We start from the raw sequence: 20282 nt of genomic DNA, 5'->3' as shown, positions 1-20282 counted from the left end.
TCAATAACTTTGCAGAGGCTTGTAGCAGATCATATAAGGCACATAATGTAGGGCCGTTAGAAAATCTAGAGAAGATTAAAAATTTATAAAGATGTATTGAACGCGTGATATAAAGAAGCATGCAGGTAAGTCCTAAGCAGAGTAATAAAATCTAGCAATCCTGTCTTGTGAAAGAAGGGGGTCCTTGACTTTAGACCATGCAAAAGTCAAGGACCCCTGGGCTGAAATGGAAGTTAGCAGTAAAGTTTATTTCAAACTTTTGGATACAAGCCCCAACATTATGGGGCCTCAAGGCCATTTATGCGCACTGACAAAGTTCCAAGGTTCCAAGCCTTGTGTTAGAGGCAGACTAGGCTATAGGGAAGAATAGATTGCAAGGAACATAAGCATAAGTATAAACATAACATTTGCAACTTAAGATATGAAGAAGAAGAGTCGGCACCACCATCGTTCACTATTTGTTTTGGCTCGACAATAAAAAGATAATGGAGAAAAACCATGCTAGAGGGTATTGTAAGTGTCACTACACCCCGTGAGAGTAATCCGACCATACCCAATACCCTAATAGATTGTAATGGCATAGTAGGTCCATATGTCCACTACTTATAACATTGTACAATGCTTTATTACTTAGCCTCTTGAGTGTAATAGCCATGTTGGACTATTTAAGCATCTGAGGTGATTGTGTAATAGGAGTGGAATTCTTGGGAGCACTTACCCATGACTTCACCCATTATTAAGCAATTAGGTATTCTTATATATATTACATAATAGTAGTTCATGGAGTAGTTCATTTGAGGTGATTGTGTAATAGGAGTGGACTTCTTGGGATCACTTACACATTGTGTTCAACCATCCTTGAGAAATTAGGCAGTCTTATGTACATTGCATAGTAGTTCATCTAGTAGTTGCATCCACCGTTGTAGATAAGCAAACATTGTAATCTTATCAACATAATCAATTTCATTAAATCCACCTACCTATGTGCCCAACTCTCTTACTCTATTCTCTAAATCCACCATTGTGGATAAGCAAACATTGTAATCTTATCAACATAATACATTTCACTAAACACATATGCCTATGTGCCTAACTCTCTTGCTCTGTTCTCTTCCCTCTCTCTAAAGCACATGTGTGTGTGTGTGTCTGTGTTGGACTCAATATCCTTTGTGATCTTGCATTTCATCTCTAAGAATTGACAGATCGATGTAGTGCAATGTCCCCATGTCTGCCTAGACCATCTTATCATGTTGATATAGTATACCTTGATAGTGAAATAATTAATATCCTTTGTTAACAATCGTAGAGCATGTCTTCAATAAAGTCTTCGCATCCATGCTAATATTAAGAGCTCCAAATTAGGATGCCATATTCCTTATCTATATTGATACTTCTGCTTTTGTGATTGGGTGTGTTCTAGCACAACCTAATGTGATAAACATAACACATATTTTTTGATCAATTTCTCTTGTGTAGAGACAATGATGAGTAGACTCATGTGGCCAAACTCATGGCTCTCACGTGTCCAAGCTCATGGCTCACATTTTTAGGCTCACGAATCATGTCTCTAGGCTCATATGTTTATTAAATGTCATCTTTCTATTGATTATATCACTACTACATATGACTACAGGCCTAATTAGTGTAAAGGGATCAGTCAACTAGCCCCTTCGAGCAAAGTGAATGGTCACTATTTGAAAAAACTGGCTATTTTAGTTAATATTAATCGCCATCATGAAGTTGACCCCATCAAACTAGGATTTCCTTTTATTTAGGAATTATACTCAAAATATATCATTAGTACGTATGCTACAGGGTTAGTTATAATTTCCACAGGAAGGTTTAAGGTTGGTTTGAACTACCACGGGGTTGGTTTAGGATGTCACTAGGCTAGTTGGAATTGCCACATGATGCTATTTGAATAGGAATGTTATTGTCATCATTTTTACAACAGCAGTTTGGTCACCTTTGTTAGTGGTGAATCACTTTGCACAAAAAGATCACATGGGTAGTTCATGGCTATTTTTCATTTCCATCACCCATCAAACAAATTTTTAATGTTTTGATATGTAGTTGTTGGTTTAGTACGCATCTCCCTATGGCCCATCACCCACCAAGCTAGTTTGATATGGTGGCTTAGGGCACGCGGCAAGTTTACATTGACCTTGGTCCATCACCCATCTTGCAAATTTTTAATGTATTGATATGTGGTTGGTTTACAAGGCCATCTCCCTATGGCCCATCACCCACCAAGCTCGTTTGATATGGTGGCTTAGGGCACGCGGCAAGATTACGTTGACCTTGGCCCACATAATAGTTGAATCAAAACAATAATATTATTATATCTATTCAAACTAGCCTAATGGGAATCTAAACCAACCTAATGGCCTCTTGGGCAACATTTTACATGCTAGAACCAACTAGCAAGCTTTGTATCAGAGTATGTGTTTATGTATGTATTTTATTAGATTAGTTCTTTCACCATGTTTGTGATATTTAATGCGTACTACCTTTTTCCCTTTTGTTGTAATGGATTCCTCCAACTTGTTCCAAACCTAGCCACAAAGATCCTCCCATTTTGACCTTGTACCCTCTCCTCCTCTTAACTAAATTACCCTTCTCTTATTCTCATGCCATTATCGATAAATTAAGGCACAAATTAAGGAATCAATACACTGAACCCTCTATACTTTAATAAGGGTGGATTTGAAGATGGGAACTATAGTATAAGTTATAATAAGTGAAGATGTCAAAGTTTTTACTAACAAAAACAAGATTGAGCATGTAATATGTATTATTGGAGATACCTCTTTAGAAAATTTTATGTTTGAGAAGCCATGTAAAAAACCTTTGATACATATGTCAACAAAGATGGTGTTGTTAAGATAATAAAATTACTTTAGATTTACAAGCCATGACAAAGGAAGAAAGTAATTTATTCTTGAATCTTATGGTGCTATGAAAATTGAAGTTGCATTAGATTACATTAAAGGTTTTTAAATGTTGTTGTATCTCATACACAAAAATAAAGGAAGAGATGGAGCAGCGATTGGAAATAGAAAGAAAGAAGGCATAAGAGACCATCAAGTTTAGCAGAGTGGTGGTAGAGTTGCCAAAAGGGAAGGTTTTGGAAGTGTAGAGTACTAGTGGATCACGACTTAGGATGGACATGCACAACCTCATGAAGCAACATGAGGTTGCCTAGAATGTTGAAAATAGCTCAGAAAACCTTAATGAAAGATTTAGAAACAAAGATCAGGCAACTGACAAAGAAACGCCATGAGCATATCACACAACTCAATTAACTCACGATAAAAAACATGGAGATGGCACATGGATTGGAGAAAAATAAGGAGATCTCTTCCTTGTGAGATAAGGGTTGAAACTGAAGGGATGATAGAGAAGGGTTGAAGAGTCAAATGAGCAAAAAACTCTCATAAAACAATTAAATTAAAAATTTTAAAATGATAAAATAAACACCATCCCTTGAAATAACATAAGAGTTAATGGTAAAAAAATGAGAAGTTGAAAGAGTAATCATGACTAAAAGCACTATCGGTAGAATAGCCAAAAGAGGCCAACCCCTCCACCACCCCACAACTTTGACAAGAGCTGGCCTACCCTAAACCTTAGGAGGTTTCAACAAAAGGAGCAAGAGGTGAAGGAAAGGAAACATGTGGAAGAGCAGGAGACAAAGCCAACGTAGTAGGAGAAGAAATTCAAAGGCTCAACATGACAAGCATGCAGATACAACGCAAACAACTCTCTATGCATACATGCAGTTGCAATGCAAACAACTTTCAATGCTATAATGCAAACAACTGTCTCTGCATACATGCATACAACTCTATTGGAGGAGAAAGCAAAAATGTCTACAACACTTAATAAAGAAAAGAGGACATACATACATCAAGTCCCAAAAATGAATGCACATAATTTGAGGAGATATAACACAAAATCAAACAAGTGAATGAATAAATCGATAAGAACCAGATAAGCCATCAAATCCAAACCCATAGATCCAACATAAACTATGCATTAATAACTTTATAGAGGCTTCTAGAAGATTATAATGCATACGATGTAAGACCTCTAGAAAATATAGAGGTTGTAGTAGTGGCTTTAGAGATCCCCCTCAAAATTAGACCCTTGGCCCACACATCGCAACCAAATGTTCTCTAATGGTAATCAAAAGTTGCAAGTGTGTATATGGAGTCCACATATACACACTTGCAAAGTTTGGTCACCATTAGAGCACATTTGGTTGCACTTACTTGTTGTTCAATGTCGTGGCCTTAGAGATCCCTCTTGAAATTGGGCCTATTGTAACTAAATGTGCTCTAATGGGGCGAGACCAAACTTTGCAAGTGTGTATATGGGGGCCACATATACACACTTGCAAAGTTTGGTCACCATTAAAAAATATATGGCTACGATGATGTGTGTGTTAGATGCCTGGTTTTCAATGTGTCGTGGCCTTAGCAAGCCCCCTCAAAATTGGACCTGGCCTGCATATTGCAATTGAATGAGATCCAATATTGACCAAACTTTACAAGTGTGTATATGTGGACTCCATCCTTACTCTTATAAAGTTTAGTCACCATCGAAGAACATTTGGTTACAATGTGCAAGCCTAAGGCCCACTTTCAAGGGGGCTCTATAAGGCCTTGACACATTGAAACCAATAAAATGGCACACACATTGCAACCAAATGTGCTCCAATGAGACCAAAACTGTAAGTGTGTATATGTAGGGACCCCTACCTCACTCTTGCAAATTTTGGTTGGTTGTAATGTGCAAGCCAAATCCCAAATTTTGAGGGGACTTTCTAAGGCCATAACACATTGAAAACCAGGCATCTCGTATGCACATTATAACCACATGTTCTCCAATGGTGGGTCTCTAAGGCCACGACACATTGAAAACTAGATGTCTCATATGCACATTATAACCAAATGTGCTCCAATGGTGTCCAAACTTTGCAAGTGTATATGTGGAGACCACCCCCACACTTACAAAGTTTGGTCACCATTCGAAGTATATTTCAATGCAATGTGTGGGCCAACGGCCTAATTTTGAGGGGGCTCTCTAAGGCCACCATAGATTGAAAACTAAACATCTAGCATGTACATTGCAACCAAGTGTACTCTGATAGGTGACCAAAACTTTTAAGTGTGTATGTGTGGACCCACCCTCACTCTTACAAAGTTTGGTCACCATTAGAGCACATTTGGTTGAAATATACGGGCCAAGGGATCAATTTTGAGGGGCTCTCTAAGGCCATGACACATCAAAAACCAGGCAAATGGGTCACACATTACAACCAAATGTGCTGCGATGTGGTGACCTAGCTTTGTAAGTGTGTATCTGTGGACCCTAGATACACACTTACAAAGTTTGGTCACCATCAAAGCATATTGGGTTGCAATGTACAGACTATTAAGAGACTAATATTAAGAGACTAAGGTTTTGTAAAAGGGGAGGAGAAGGGTGTGTGTGTGAATCGACTTATGGTCCACTAGCTCACCTATTTAAAGGTGGAGCTAGAAGGCATTGTATGGAGCAAGAAGCTTAGTTGTATTTTGAGCAACTTAATATGCAAGATCTTTTCTTGTAATTTGTGAGTCTCTCTCCTCCACATATTTGATCTAGCATGAGCACTGTTCCACGAGAACACTCACGGGAACACGGATTATGAAAGGAGGCCGGAAGCAATTAATGCGAGAGAGCGGGATTGTAGCCATGGGAACATAAAGACGCACATAATTTTTCCATATTTTTGTGCCGAAGTGCAATGTAAATCATTTTAGGCCAATGTGGGTTCTAAATGAGAGTTCTAAGTGTATTAAGCAAGGCTCACTTATGGGGTTGTCCGCCCATGTGTGAAAGAGGCCTAGGGTTAGTGGCATCTCTATAAAAGAGATGTTAGCTAAAGAAAGAGGACGTTTTTGGCCATTCTCATAAGCTATTGAGTGAAGCTCTTGAGCTCTCAAGCTATGGCAACTCTCTAACTCTCTCTATTGTACTCTAATGAGCATCAAGCTCCATTAATCAATGAGTATAGCTCCACTTCTCTCTCTTAATCTCTTTTAGCATCATTGAAGTAGATTAATCTATGATTAGTTGAATGCTTCTTTCTTTCCCTTGTGTATGCATGCTTTTAGTGTGTGTGTGTGTAGTCTCCATTGATGCAAGCTCTTGCCCACTTCATTGGCAATGAGTTATTCATGGATAGACTCTCTCTATGAGCTTGTGGATTTGTGAATGTTACATTCTATGCTTGCTTAAGCTTGTGGGTTAGTAGATGCACACTTATGGGTTTGCTTGCATTAGGGAAAGCTAAGACTTAATCAATGTTTGAATGGGATTATGAGATTGCCATGCATTGCTTGTTCTCTTGATTAGTGTAGTGGGGTTAAGGGATTGAGAGATTGATTGAGGTGTTTGAATGGTTGAATCATCAAGTGGTGGTTCGTGTATGTGAGCTCTCCCTCAAGGAATAAGCCTTCATGCACTAATCGGGTCGAGTCCTCGGATTGACATTGTGTTTCTTAACAAATTTGTTGGTCGGTAGTACTCTATGAGCACTATATTGCACGGTAGAGAGAACCTCTCTTCAATGGCACCGCTGTCGGGGAGCGAGTGCCTACATTAGTTGAGTACCATACACACACTACCACTCCTTGTTAAGCTCCAATCGGTTGCAAAACCGTTGGATAGGAACGGTAGGCTTTGGGACTAATTTTGGTATTTATTTAAGAGTAATCTTTTGTCAAATTCTCTTTATTGTCTTACAATTTGAGTGCGATTGGCTAGCTACGCCTCCCTTGAGGTCAGGACAAGGATTCAATACACGGGAAGGATTGAAGGTAGGCGCTAAACCTGCCAATTTCACTTTGTGTGTTAAAGAGAGAGGCCTGATTTGCATTTCTGTCATTGTGTTTTCTGGCGTAAAAATTTGGGAGGTTTTCTAACTTTTCGAGAGAAGTTAGAAAACACCCATCATCGAAATTTTGGTCCCGGACCATTTTCCCATAGTGAGTTCAGTATGGGAAACTGGTAAATTTTAGGCGATTTTTGATCCTAAAAAATACGCTATTTTTTTGGCATAATGTGTTCGAGGGGGTTCAAAATGGGTTCTGGCAAAGTTTGAGCCAACTTGAAAATTTTTGGATTTTTTTGAAAAAATAAAAAAATAAATGAAAAGATTAAAAAAAACAACCTTAAAATTTGACCTTATGCACTTGCGGTCGAGACGTCATATAGACACTGCCATAGGGTCTAGGGCACCTTCTAGAGTATCTACGCAGGAAAGTGGGACCCAATCGATAGGAAATTTGGCAGATATTACTGAAACCTTTTTCGAATCCCAATCTGATACCCTTTCCAGGACAACTACCTCATTGTCTATGGACAATCGGTAGGAAATTTGGCAGATATTGTTGAAACCTTTTCCAAATCCCAATCTGATACCCTTTCCAGGACAACTACCTCATTGTCTATGGACAATCTAGGGCTGTCAAATAGTCATCCCTTAGCCCCAAATAGGACACCCACAAGATCTTTTAATCCATTTGAAGCCCACATCATGGGGTTACCACTCAATGTGAGACTTCAATATGTCTACACGAATGCTCAAGGAGCTGAGATCTTTAGGGATCCACAACAACGGTATCTAGTTAAGATTGCAGACTTTTTCTCAGAGCTTGATAGAGCACCTCTAGTCAATGACCAGGGTAACATGTACATGGGCGGAGATGGTGTTCGCTACAAAGTCACCTATCATCCAGAGAATGTAGACAACTTAGGAGGGCTCTCTAAGAGTGAGTTCCTAGACTTATCAAAGCCTTCCAGAGCAAGGGAGTCTAGAGATGATTGGCTCATTGAGCCGAACATGCCTGGACCATCCAATGCCCAGTCCTCAAAGCCATCCATAGATGATTTACTTTTTGTAGATCTAAATTTGGAAAGGGACAGGAAAGGCAAGAGCAAAATGGATCAGGGGGCTGAGAACCAATGGAAGTTTGTACGATAAATTCCAGTGACAAAGGTCTATAAGGACTCTTTAGAAGGATATTATGCCACAACTAGATTGCCAGAGCTAGATCTTCCTCTAGCACTTGTGGTGGTAGAGTCGAGAAGCTTGCAGGATAGAAGAATCGAATCATTGATAAATGGGCCAATGAACGAACCTTAGATTGGAAGGAGACTCATGAGCTCACATGGAGAGGACAACCATTATTCATGGAAGTGTTCTCAACTAATACAGCTAAACCAGGAGAGACAGCCTTTCTTGGAGAAATTGTTGCTCCTCCCCTACGAGAGTTCACTAGAGAGGGACCCTCAACATCAAAGTGGACCACTGCAAGTAGCCCAACTCTAGCACCAAGATATTATCCTACACCAAAAGTGCGACCACAGATCACACCACAACGTTTCTCTCACTATGACAATGGGAGGGTAGGGGAGCCAACTCGGCCTCCCATAAATGCACCTCCTGAAATGCGGGTAACAAGATCTTTGGAGAGGGTTGGTGAGGCAGGTAATAGGGGACCCACACCAATTTGGGATGCATATGGACCATCTTACCAAAGAGAGGAACCACTGAGAGTGAGAGGCCGTAGGCCTGATGATGAGTATTCAAGACGAGTAAGGCCATCAACTCTTCAGAAACTGGTAAAGAAGTACGAAGGGTCGAGAGATCCATATGACCATGTAGCAGCATTTAGGCAAGCAGTTCGAGCTGAGCAAGTGACTGACAAGCATACGCAAATTGAAGGATTTGGGCTCACTCTTGAGGGAAAGGCCCTTGCTTGGTTTCAGGCACTAGAGGCTTCAAACAAATCTTCTTTACGAGTTTTGGAAGAGAGATTCTTTGCTGCTTTTTCCTTGATGGGGATTCAGCATGACATAGTAGCAAACATCTACTCTTTCAAGCAAGGCGAGACTGAGAGTGTTAGAGACTGTGTAAATAGGATGAAGCAGTACATTAATCGTTGCCCAGAAGATGAGAAGCCCACCCAGAGTCGATTAATTTCTCTTCTTAAAAGGACTCAAAAATTCAACACTGCACACACATCTCTATGCAAAGAAGCATACAAATTTCAATGAGTGTTGCCATGATGCTATGAATTTCACAGATAACTTCAAATTCCAAGATGGTACTGGCCCTGAGGTGCAACCTAGAGATCAGTGGGGTGATGACCAAAGTTCAGGGTCTAGCGCACTAGTAAATCCAGACCAGATAGCTAACCTAGTACTAAGGAGATTGGGACAAACCTATTGCCCACCCATGCAGCCACAACAATAGCAGCAGAAGCAAATGAGGAGTGTACTACCTACAGGTCCTCATCTTTGTGGAGCATGTGGCGGTAACCATAAAACCGAAGAATGTAATGCCTTTTCTCCTCTAGTCACAAACCAACCCACAAAGAAGTGGTGCCAGGCCTGTGCTTGGAATTATACCCACACCACACAGGAATGTACTCGCATTGCGAGAATGAGACAAGAGTGTGAGCAGCAAAGGGGTGTAGTGGCTCCACAAATGCAGCAACAGTATACTAATTTTGAACGTAAGCCACTGATGGCACAAGAGCAAGCATGACCTGTACTTGGAGCTCAACCTCCTGCTCCTAGGACTACTCCTGTGAGGTTTATTGACTACGACAATTCAAATATGTGTAGAGACTCGGTAAACTCAAGCTATGTGGAGGAGGAATATGCATCATATTCATCCAAGGAAAATCTCTTTGAAAGTCCCGCATATCCAAGCCAAGCAGCACTGGGGGAGCCTCAACCGGGGGAACAAAATTCTTTGATGTTGCTAGGCGGCTACCAACCTAGGACTCCAGACCCCTCAGGTCAATGGCAGCAAGGAAAGTAGAAGCCAAACTAATGGGCCCCTGTTATGAGTGCGGAGAAGCCCATTGGGCTCGTGATTGTCCACATCGCCAAAGGCAAGCAGCTCAATCCAATACAACAGTACCATAGTTTCCACCAATTGAAAGATATTGTCTAGGGTGTTGTGTAGAACACTTTCCAAAGGATTGTTTGCTGAAACCACATGAGGAAGGCACCTCTCAACCAAAGGTCTCACTCAACTTTGTAGAGGCAGTTCTATCGCCACCTTCATCAGAGAATGAGGATGTCGTGCCACTTAGAGTCATGACTAGATCACAGACACGAAATGCCGAAATGTAGACTGATGAGACACCTCGAACTAGGGATGCAAAGGCAAATCTAGTGGACAAGACCCTACATTCCAATAGAAAAAGAACCACTAGGAGGAAAAAGAACCGCAACAAGCAAACTAAGCGTGCATCCACTAGTTCTCAAGAAGTCTCTAAACAAAACATGAAGGATCAAGCTTTTACATCCCAAGAAGTGCATGAGGAGCATCAACCTCAACCTGGGCCTAGTGCTAAACAAGATGAGGCTATTCAGGGGGTTTTGTTTTTGTGGATAAGGTGAACGAGACTCTAGATGCCATCATTGATGCTTATAGAAGTCACATTGCAATCTTCTTGCAATCTCTATGCATAAGCTTTATGCATAAGCCTAATGCAAGATCTACATATAGAGATCTATGCATAAGCTCTATGCATAGGCTTTATGCATAAACTTCTTGCATAGAGCTTATGCATAAGGCTTAAGCTTATGCATACAAATTGAAGCTTATGCATAAGCTCTATGCATAAGCTTATTCTCTATACATAGAGCTTAAGCATATGGCTTAAGCTTATGCCTAGAGCTTGAAGCTTATGCATAAGGTTTATGCATAAGGCTTACTCTCTATGCATAGAGCTTAAGCATAAGGCTTATGTATAAGGCTTACTCTGCATGTATAGATCTTAAGCATATGGCTTAACCTTATACATAAGGTTTATGCATAAGACTTACTCTCTATGCGTAGAGCTTAAGCATAAGGCTGAAGCTTATGCATGGAGCTTGAAGCTTATGCATAAGCCTTATGCATAAAGCTTGCAAGAGGCTTATGTATAAGCTTTAAGCTTCAAGATTGAAGACTTTATGTGCAAGTTTTATGCATAAGGCTTAAAGCTTATGCATAAGTCTTCCATAAATCTTGCGAGAGGCTTATGTATAATCTATATGCATAAAGATTACATAAATCTTGCATAGAGCTTATGTATAAGCTCTATATGCATAAAGACTTTATGCACAGAGCTTTCATAAGCCTTATGCATAATCCTCTCACATATTATAGCATACATAGGCACCATGCATGCATGCATATAGATCACGCATACAACTTTTCTCATAAATGTGTTAATAATCACTTTTTTTCATGTTATGTTTTGTAGGTCTTACATTTTCATCCCCTCCTTCAGCTTGACATTGTCAAGATAAGGTCTCTTATTCATGTAATCATTAATGTAAGCTCATGTTTATTGCACTATTGGGTGTCTAGTTTAAGGTTTACCATAGTGCATAAGTCCTATAACATAAGCCTTATGGAAGCTTATGCATAAGCCTCTATTTGTATATCTTCATGCATAAGGCTCTATGCATAGGCCTTACACATAAGGCTTATGCATAGATATATGAGGCATTATTATAGGCCATGTAGAATGTTGGTTAAGTCAAGTTAGGAGTGGTTATCCACAAGTAGGTGGTTATAGTGGAGGGAGAGTCCTCAATCTTTCACTATGCTTCTCTTATAAAAGAGAAGTTTCCTTTGGCTTTAATTGTGGGGGGCGTGTGGAAAGTCCTCAAAAGCTATCATCCAAAAGGGGCACTGTCCACCCTATTTGTCTAAGTAGTATTGTAGAAGGTCTCAACAATGTTCTAATATCACATTTTTCCTCTTTTATTTAACCTTTAAGCATTCTTATGTTAGAGCATTCTTATTTTGTTGCATCTTTTATTTTTTAGCTCTTACAATAATCCTCTCTTTCAGCTTCACAAAAGAGAGGTAAGCTCTCTTATTCTTTTGACTACTTATGCAGGTTTTTCTTTTATTGCACCCTTGTGTGTTGGGTTTAGTTTTAGCCTAGATTTACCTCTATGCATAGGCTCTTGCAAGCTCTATGTATAAGTCTCTATGCATAGTGCTTTATGCATAAGTCTCTATGCGTAGGCTCTACGCATAGAGATTCATGCATAATGCTCTATGCGTAGGCTTTATGCATAAGGCTCTATGTGTAGAGCTTTATATACATAGACTTTATGCATAAGGCTCTATGTATAGGCTCTTGCAAGCCCTATGCATAAAGCCTATGCATAGGGCTCTATGCATAGAGGTGTATGCATAAGGTCTTTATGAATAGCTATTTATGAATGTTTCATGCTTCAAGCAATTTACTCTTATGCATGTATTTGGGTTGGGTTGTATATACAAGAAATGTCGATCGACCCATCTCGCAGGACCCAGATGTTGCAAATCTACTCTCTATGGTGACTCTTATGCATGTATTTCGGTTGGGTTGTATGTATAGGCAATGTCAATCAACCCATCTCATAGGACCCAGATGTCGCAAATATACTCTCTATCATCAACAAATGATATGGGCAGCATGCATTCAAACACAAGTATAGTTTAACGAAACCTTTTCACATACACAAAGGTAACCTTTTATGCTCTACACATAAAGGTAACAATATGGGCACCAGGCTTGGTCACAGTTGGTCACAGTTCACTCAAACATAGGTATGGTTTAATGAAACCTTTTCACATACACAAAAGTAACCCTTTATGCTCTATGCATGTCTTATCATTTAATCTTCTATGCAGGTCGCCTACCAGGCCAACCGATGTCATATGGGAAATCTACCCCATATGGCCAGTCATCTCCATGGGGACAGTCCACTCCTTTTATAGGCACTGGTCCGAGTGGCACACGTCTGAGTGGTGCAGGGCCATCATGGTATGGCTATGATGAGCCTACACCACCTACCTTGACTAGACCCACTCTCTCTCTCTCGCATTCATCTTCACCACGACGACGAAGACATAGTAGAGTGGAGTCTGGGAGGGCTAGTAGACTTGCTAGCAAGGGGGAAGAAGGTTGCTTTTGCTTTGGCAAAAGTAGCACTAGATACCCTCAGTTGTCTCCCCAACAGGGGGGCTCTGCATCCACTCATGAGCCAGTCCCCAGGAGACCGATTCCACCATTTTATCCACACACCCTACCATACAATGTGGATATCTATGGCACCCTTGTGATGGATACATGAGGGAAGCAAGTCATGAACCGCATGCATGTACTTGCTAACTTAGAGTTCACAAACTCCTTTAAGAAGTGGAAAGCACAAGACGAACTCTTAAAGCAATATGTCATCATTGTTGATATGCTCAAGGTGGAGATCGCCATTTCGCATGCGGGCCTTTTCTTCTTTGGAGGAGAAGATAAAGAGAAGAATAAAGATTTTTCTCTCTAATAGGAGAGAAAACATCAAGAGAGTGGCAAAGAAAAATTTGGAAAAGCCCAACATTTGCTCGTCGTTTTTCACGACGAGGAGTGGAAGCATACGTGAAGCTTTGTGACACAGCACCCACGTGCTTTTCAACAACAAGCGGCGAGTACTTCTTGACTATAGAAGCAAGGGGCTTCACACTTTGTCTCAAGAGGAAAGTCCTTCTTCATTGCTCGTTTCGTAAGTACCAATTTTACTAATCATTTCCTTCTCCTCTTTCATTTTATTTTGTACTATATTATCTCCTTTAACTAATTGTATATTTTCTTAAAATTTTTTGTAGAGGGAGGTTGTTGGGCGTAACCCACCAATAATCGAGAAGTATGACTAAGGCTACAGAGCCCTTCGTCTATAATTGTGGGCATGGATGCATATGGCAGGCATACGCTTAGACAAGTCAATTTTGTGGGGACCCAAGTAGATGAGGTAAGTAGTGAGAAATCCCTTCTCTTCTCTATATATAATTGTCTTTTATTGTATTACACTTACCTTGTGCTTTTTTCCATATGTATGTAGGATGAAGGGGAAGAGGAAGAGGAAGATCCAGATTGCGAGCATGAAGCGGTAGAAGGACATGAAGAGGAGGACGAAGATGATGATGGTGAGCACTCAGAATCCGATAAGGATTCCGATTAAGAACCTCTTCTTTGATTTTTTTTGTATATATGGCCAAAGGCCCGACAATTCGCAAAACATAATACATTTTGGGCTCACTTGCATTCTTCTCAGTTTATGTCTTTTTCATGTTTATGTTTGTATCACAAAACTGACTCTGTTTTATAAAAAAAACTGGGGCAGACTTGGGAGTCCTATGCATACTCCCCAGTCTACCCGAGCTTTATTTTTCATTCAGTACTTTCACTACTCAACAGCAAAAATAGCACCTTTTTTAGGAGCAAAATGGGCCCAATATCTCCCTATCCTTCTAGTTATAAAAGCGCTACTATTTTTGCTCCTACACCCTCATTCTGTTGTAGTGGTAAATATGACCACACTTGTTTATTTTTCTATTTTCTTGTGTATTATTACTGACACTCATACCAGTGCTCGTTAACTAGCATTCTTTCCCATGCTTTACCATTGCATATGCTTGTGTCCATCATTTGCATCAGTATATCTGACCATCGGTAACCTAATGATATGTAGTAGTGTTTTAATGAGACAAGGATGAAGAGGAAAAGTAAAAGAAAGATAAACGGCCAAATGAACCAACCAAGAAGAATCCTCCATAAAGGACAACCAAAGAGAATTCTCTAGAGCCTCCTCCAGAAAGAAAGATAACAAAGAAAATGATCCAAAAGAGGAATATCCCAAGAAGGCAAAGAAAGAAGATCAAAAGGCCAAACAAGGCATTGATGGAAGCACCTTCATCCTCGATATGAAACCAAGTGACAAAGAAGCTACCCCACCACCTTTCCATCCTCTTCAGCACCAGCCCCCATCACCTCCTCTTGATTAAAAAGACCCCCCCCCAAGATCTTGCTTATTATACGCATCCTAAAGGATGAGTGGGATTAGTACAAAATACACTTACCTTGTTTTATTTAAATGGCAGATAAAACATTAAAGGATGGATAAAAAATTGGTTTCAAGACAGGACACTGAGTTCTTCTTTTTTTTAACATATTTTTAGAAGAAAACCCTCTATTTACCAAACAAGGAATTTAAAAAAAACTAAAGAAATTTGATTTATTCTATTCCTTGTGCACAAATCAAGATGAGTTTGATACTATAAGAAAATCTAGAAATAGGGAGGCTCAAGGTTAACACTAGTTTCATAGCTCAACATGACATTAATATGTCTTTTCAGGGGTTTGCTAAAACACCCATATCTTGTGAATGGGAGTGGTATTTTAACATTTCTCTTCTAAGGCATGTCTTCATGAATGTGCAAAACCTTAGAAAATTATTAAATTAATAAAAATAACCTTAAATATAATTGATGAATCACCATAAGTAGAGGTATATCCATCACTATAACCCAAATAGGTTACCAATTTACAAATTTGGTTCCTAAATCTGGACTAATTATAAATTTCTCCTAAATATTACATAGTATTTAAGATATTAGAGATAGATTTTTCATGATTTAAAAAATTAATAATAATTAATTCAATTAAATTTACTTCTTGGAATCTCTTTTTAGTTGTTGATTCTTTCACACCCAAAATACAAAAATAGTGTGAGCTTATATGATGATTTACTTTAGTTATACTAATAAATCAATTTCTCCACTAAAGTAATCGATCCCTCCAGAATACATATCTAAACATTTCAATTTTGTTAGAAGACAAGCTAATGGTCTCAACTTTCAAAACTGCATTGATAACAAAACAATGTATATAAACCCTTGATTATATTTATCTAGTAAGAAAATTACAAAAATAGTGTTTATTATTACATAAAATGACTAGATATTCCACTTATAGCCTTATGAGATGTTTAAAAATGCGTGAAGTAGTCTCTTATTCTATAGTAATAGATATGGTTCAAATTTAGTAGACTTTCATCTAAAACAAAGTGCCTAAAATGATCGGTGTATATGTGATTGGCTCTCACAAAATGCACCATCAAAGCATAACATTGTACATAACATGTGTACAAGATTTGGTTCTAGTCTATAATTGTTTGATTAGCTATAAAATTCCTCAAAGTTATTTTTTTTTAAGACAACTAAATACCTTATAGCTTTCATTAAGACTTAAATTTTAGACTTTTAATTGATTCTTAAGCCTAAGATGGATTACATTACACCATATATATGTTTCTGAAGCAATGCACATCCAAAAACTTTGGAAAGCAATGAAAAATTGGCTAATTAAGGCCTTTGATCCAAATATAGTCCAAACAGCTTTGTATTATGATTGTAATTTGGCCTGTGAATTCTAATGAAATTGAAAAGCCTAGAGGTAACCAATGTGACCCTATATACTTGATGATATGAAAAAAGGAAACCTTTGATTTGAAATATCCACGTGTTCTAAATAATTTCATAAACTTGGTTAGTAAAGAGGACATAAATATGTCCACGGACACTTCTCTGTCTATCACCAAACTAGTGTTAAATAAGATATTTTGTTTTTCAATTGTTGTCGAGTATGAACTAGGAAATTATAATATCTTAAATTATTGCACGGTCAACTTTCAAAAGTGATCAAAACATACATCTCAACTCTCTAGTCTTAATATGTCATAGTAATGATGAGAGACACGCATATATATTGTTTGGCACATCCAAGTTTTAAAAGAAGGAAAATCAGTCCTATTCTACATGTTCAAATTTGGTCCACAGACACCAAACTTGAGGATTCCATGGATAGACTCTTTTTGCAATCATACGATAAACAAGCATAACGAAACAATTTGTTTGGAAAATTTGATAGACACAATACTACCAAGTATGTACAAGGAGTCCATGATAAAAAGTGTTAGCAAGCTAATGCATAAGTGGCACATTGCCTTTAAAGCACCCACTACTCACTTTGGAAATGATTATTGACAATAACAAATCAACATCACAATATAATCTTGAAGATTCACTTATAGTGGTGAACAAATCCAAATCACAAATGTTTTATATGCCTCTTTTTTTTAATTCCTTTAAAAATTTATTCCTTGACATTTTAGATTTAATCCCATGTTTCTATTGTAGCTTCTACAGGAGATTAACATCATCCACATATAGTCACATGAAAACCCATTTTGTCACAATGAAACACAAAACATACGAAACATTTGAAATGAATCTAAACACTCCCAATCGAAACATATTTTTTTCCAAATAGAAATCCCAAATTTAATTTTAAAAATAAAAAACTTATTCTTCCATCTTCTTCTTCCCCTTCACTTTATTCTTCTCTTTTGTCTAAATTTTCTTTAAAACCCCATAAAGATAAATTGAGTAAGTTTTAAAGTATTACACCTTGAATATTATGGCTACTTGAATGTTAATTTTAATTATTTTACTGTATTTGCAACACTTGTTTCTGTGATGCAGTTATGTTTTTGTTTGCATGTGTATACTACACAAATTTTTGTTCATGTGCATGTGTGTGTGTGTGTGTGTGTGTGGAGAAGAGAGATAGAGAGATAGAGAGATGATACACAAAGCGAGAGAACTAATTTTCTTAAAAAAAATGCTTTGATCCTTTCTTCCCCTTCACTTTCTTCTTCTCTTTTGTCTCAATTTTCTTTTAAAAAACCCATAAAGATAAAACGAGTAAGTTTTAAAGTATTACACCTTGAATATTATGGCTACTTGAATGTTAATTTTAATTATTTTACTGTATTTGCAACACTTGTTTTTGTGATGCAGTTATGTTTTTGTTTGCATGTGTATACTACACAAATTTTTGTTCATGTGCCCTGTGTGTGTGTGTGTGTGTGTGTGTGTGTGTGGAAGAGAGATAGAGAGATGATACACAAAGAGAGAGAACTAATTTTTTGAAAAAATGCTTTGATCCTTTGGAAAACAAGAGAGAGAACGACTTATTCTAGATGCTATGAAACAATTCTCTCGAGACAATGCCTTAGTCCTTTGGAAAAATCACGAGCTTGACTCTTATTTAAAAAAATTTGGCCAACCTTCATCTTTGCAAATTATTGAAACTAAACAATGCTTTTTATGTGGAGTATCTAGCCCTTTCATAGAAACTTCTAATTTGTCCAATCATACATGCTTGTCAATAATTTACAATATTCAAGTCTTATGAAAAAAAGAAAAAGCTTTTGCACTTTTTAAATTGAAACTAAACAATGTTTTTTTTTGTAGATTATTTAGCCCTTTTATAGAATCTTCTAATTTGTCCAATCACACATGGTTGTCAATAATTTACAATATTCAAGTCCATGAAAATGAGAAAAGGCTTTTACACTTTATGAAGGTAAGCGAGTTGAAGCTGAATATATTTTGGCTTTGTATGAGTTGCAAACTTATTTCTCATTAGTTTTTCTGTAAGTACACATACATAAAGTTCTCTTTCTTGACTAAAATCTCAAAAAATCTTGTACTGTAGATCCCCCACATATCGGCTAACATTAACTTTTACCTACATGAGTTAGTTTCTTTGTTTTTGTAATTACCACTAAGGGTATGGAATCAAGATTATGGAGTTGTTCTACAATTTTAATTTTCGGAGTCAAAAAGGCTAGAAGGACATTAGCCTTATAGTGAGAACATGTAAGTTGCCATTATAAGTTGAAATGATTTGAGCAATAGCCTACCAAACTCTTGTTATTCTTAGGCATGTCAGCATAGGCACCATTCTCACTATATAAGGTTTAGAAGGCTTTCGAGAATCTCATGCATTGTAGAGATATATAAGGCCGAGAATAGTACTAAGCATCTCGTAAAGACTATTAGTGGCCATGGAAGAACCATAAAATGAACCTAAAACTGACACTTCATTAGCACGACTAGTGTGTGAAGTGGCCAATTCAAAAAGGCTCTCTTGAGTTTAGCCTCATCACATCAAGGATGGTTTAATTGCAGTATGGAACAAACATTAGGGTCTAGATGCTTTCTGCTAAAACATTAGGGTCTAGAGCTAAAAAGAATCCTAATGTCAGAGTCTTGAGAGGATCAAAATTAGGGTATCTCCTAGAGGGCTTACAAGCCAATTTTGGGGAGAAAGCTTTAGGAAGGGCAGAAGTGTTGTCCAATCACCATGTGTTTTCCCATGTATGGATGGGACTCTACCTTTGTATATGAATGGTTGAATGTGGGCAGTCTAGGTCAGTATGCATGGTTTGGTTGAATGTGGGCATTCTAGGTCAATATGCATGGCTTTGAGTGTGGGTACACGTTTTTTCTCAAAATAAATTCTTCGAGACCCAATCATACACGGCTTCGTACCTGCCATAGTTCGGTCTCGCGGTGGTCCATTCTTCATCGTACTCATTCTGATCATCATCTTCAATTTGTTGAAAATTTTCGTCTCCTTCGTCCTCTTCATGTTCATCTCCATCATCTTCTTCCTGTTCATCCCCACCATCTTCTTCCTGCTCCTCTTCATCCTGCCCCTCTTCTTGCTGATGCAGCAGAAAATCTATCCTGTCCCACTCTCCGAGGTCGTATATTCGCTGGTGATTCTCAAATACAACGTATTTGTCTACCGTCAGACAGCGGCGCTCGAAATAATTCAACCACGGCTCGATTTTATGGACCATGAATCCTCTCAAGGCGGGGGATTTAGGGTTCTGGAGCGCCATGGCCATGTATTTAGTGACGGCATAGGACATGGTCCGATTAAACAAATAGGTGAACCTTTGAATGGCGAGATGTAAAGACAGCAGCTCGCATGCAGTGGTGATTGCACGCAATGCGAGGGGGTCCTCTCTCTCAATATTCCAAATACTCTCGTTGTTGAACTCATGGAGGCGCCTGTAGAAAAGCAGGCTGCTACGCTTCGATAATGATTTGAGAGTTTCGGGGAATTCAGTGTCGAGCTTCTGCAGCACGCTCATGTAGGCGAGGCGGTCTGCTGGCAGCATGCGGTGCTCTAGGAAAGGAACGGTGAGACGGATGCGCGGACCCTCGATTTTCTTCGCTATTGGAAGGCTTGGCGGAAGCCAGAAATAATCGGATAGACGCTCCACCCTCACCCTTCCCTCCCTCGTGAACTCGTCGTAGCCTGCCGCCGCCGCCGCCGCCGCCGTCGACATATTTTCCTTCTCCCTCTCGAAGAACTCCGTGGTGTTCATGGCTGGAAGGCTGGCTCGCTGGCTGGCTGGCTGGCGGACCTTCCTTCTCTCTCTCCAGAGCTCTTGAATGGTCGCACCTCTTCCCCATCATTCATTGCTTGTACACACTCAAAGAAATCCAGGAGCGAGTTGGGCGCATTCACACT

The 20282-nt window shown here is 38.8% G+C and overlaps 1 protein-coding gene across 1 annotated transcript; it reads right to left on the bottom strand.

Moving 5' to 3' along the window:
- Positions 1-19049: 19049 nt before the first annotated feature.
- On the bottom strand, positions 19050-20202 carry LOC147610480 (uncharacterized). The gene has a single exon (XM_086786487.1). The coding sequence runs from the start codon at positions 20134-20136 to the stop codon at positions 19246-19248; it is 891 nt and encodes a 296-aa protein (XP_086642613.1). The 5' UTR covers positions 20137-20202; the 3' UTR covers positions 19050-19245.
- Positions 20203-20282: the final 80 nt, after the last annotated feature.

Source organism: Cibotium barometz, chromosome 49 (genome assembly GCF_041138505.1).
Source record: "Cibotium barometz isolate CiBa-2024 chromosome 49, ASM4113850v1, whole genome shotgun sequence".
NCBI classification, from domain to species: Eukaryota; Viridiplantae; Streptophyta; class Polypodiopsida; order Cyatheales; family Cibotiaceae; genus Cibotium; species Cibotium barometz.
The sequence above is the reverse complement of the archived record's forward strand: the minus strand, read 5'-3'. Positions and strand labels throughout refer to the sequence as shown.

Coding starts and splice junctions, on each gene's coding strand:
- LOC147610480 (XM_086786487.1), bottom strand. CDS start 20,136: ATGAACACCACGGAGTTCTTCGAGAGGGAGAAGGAAAATATGTCGACG.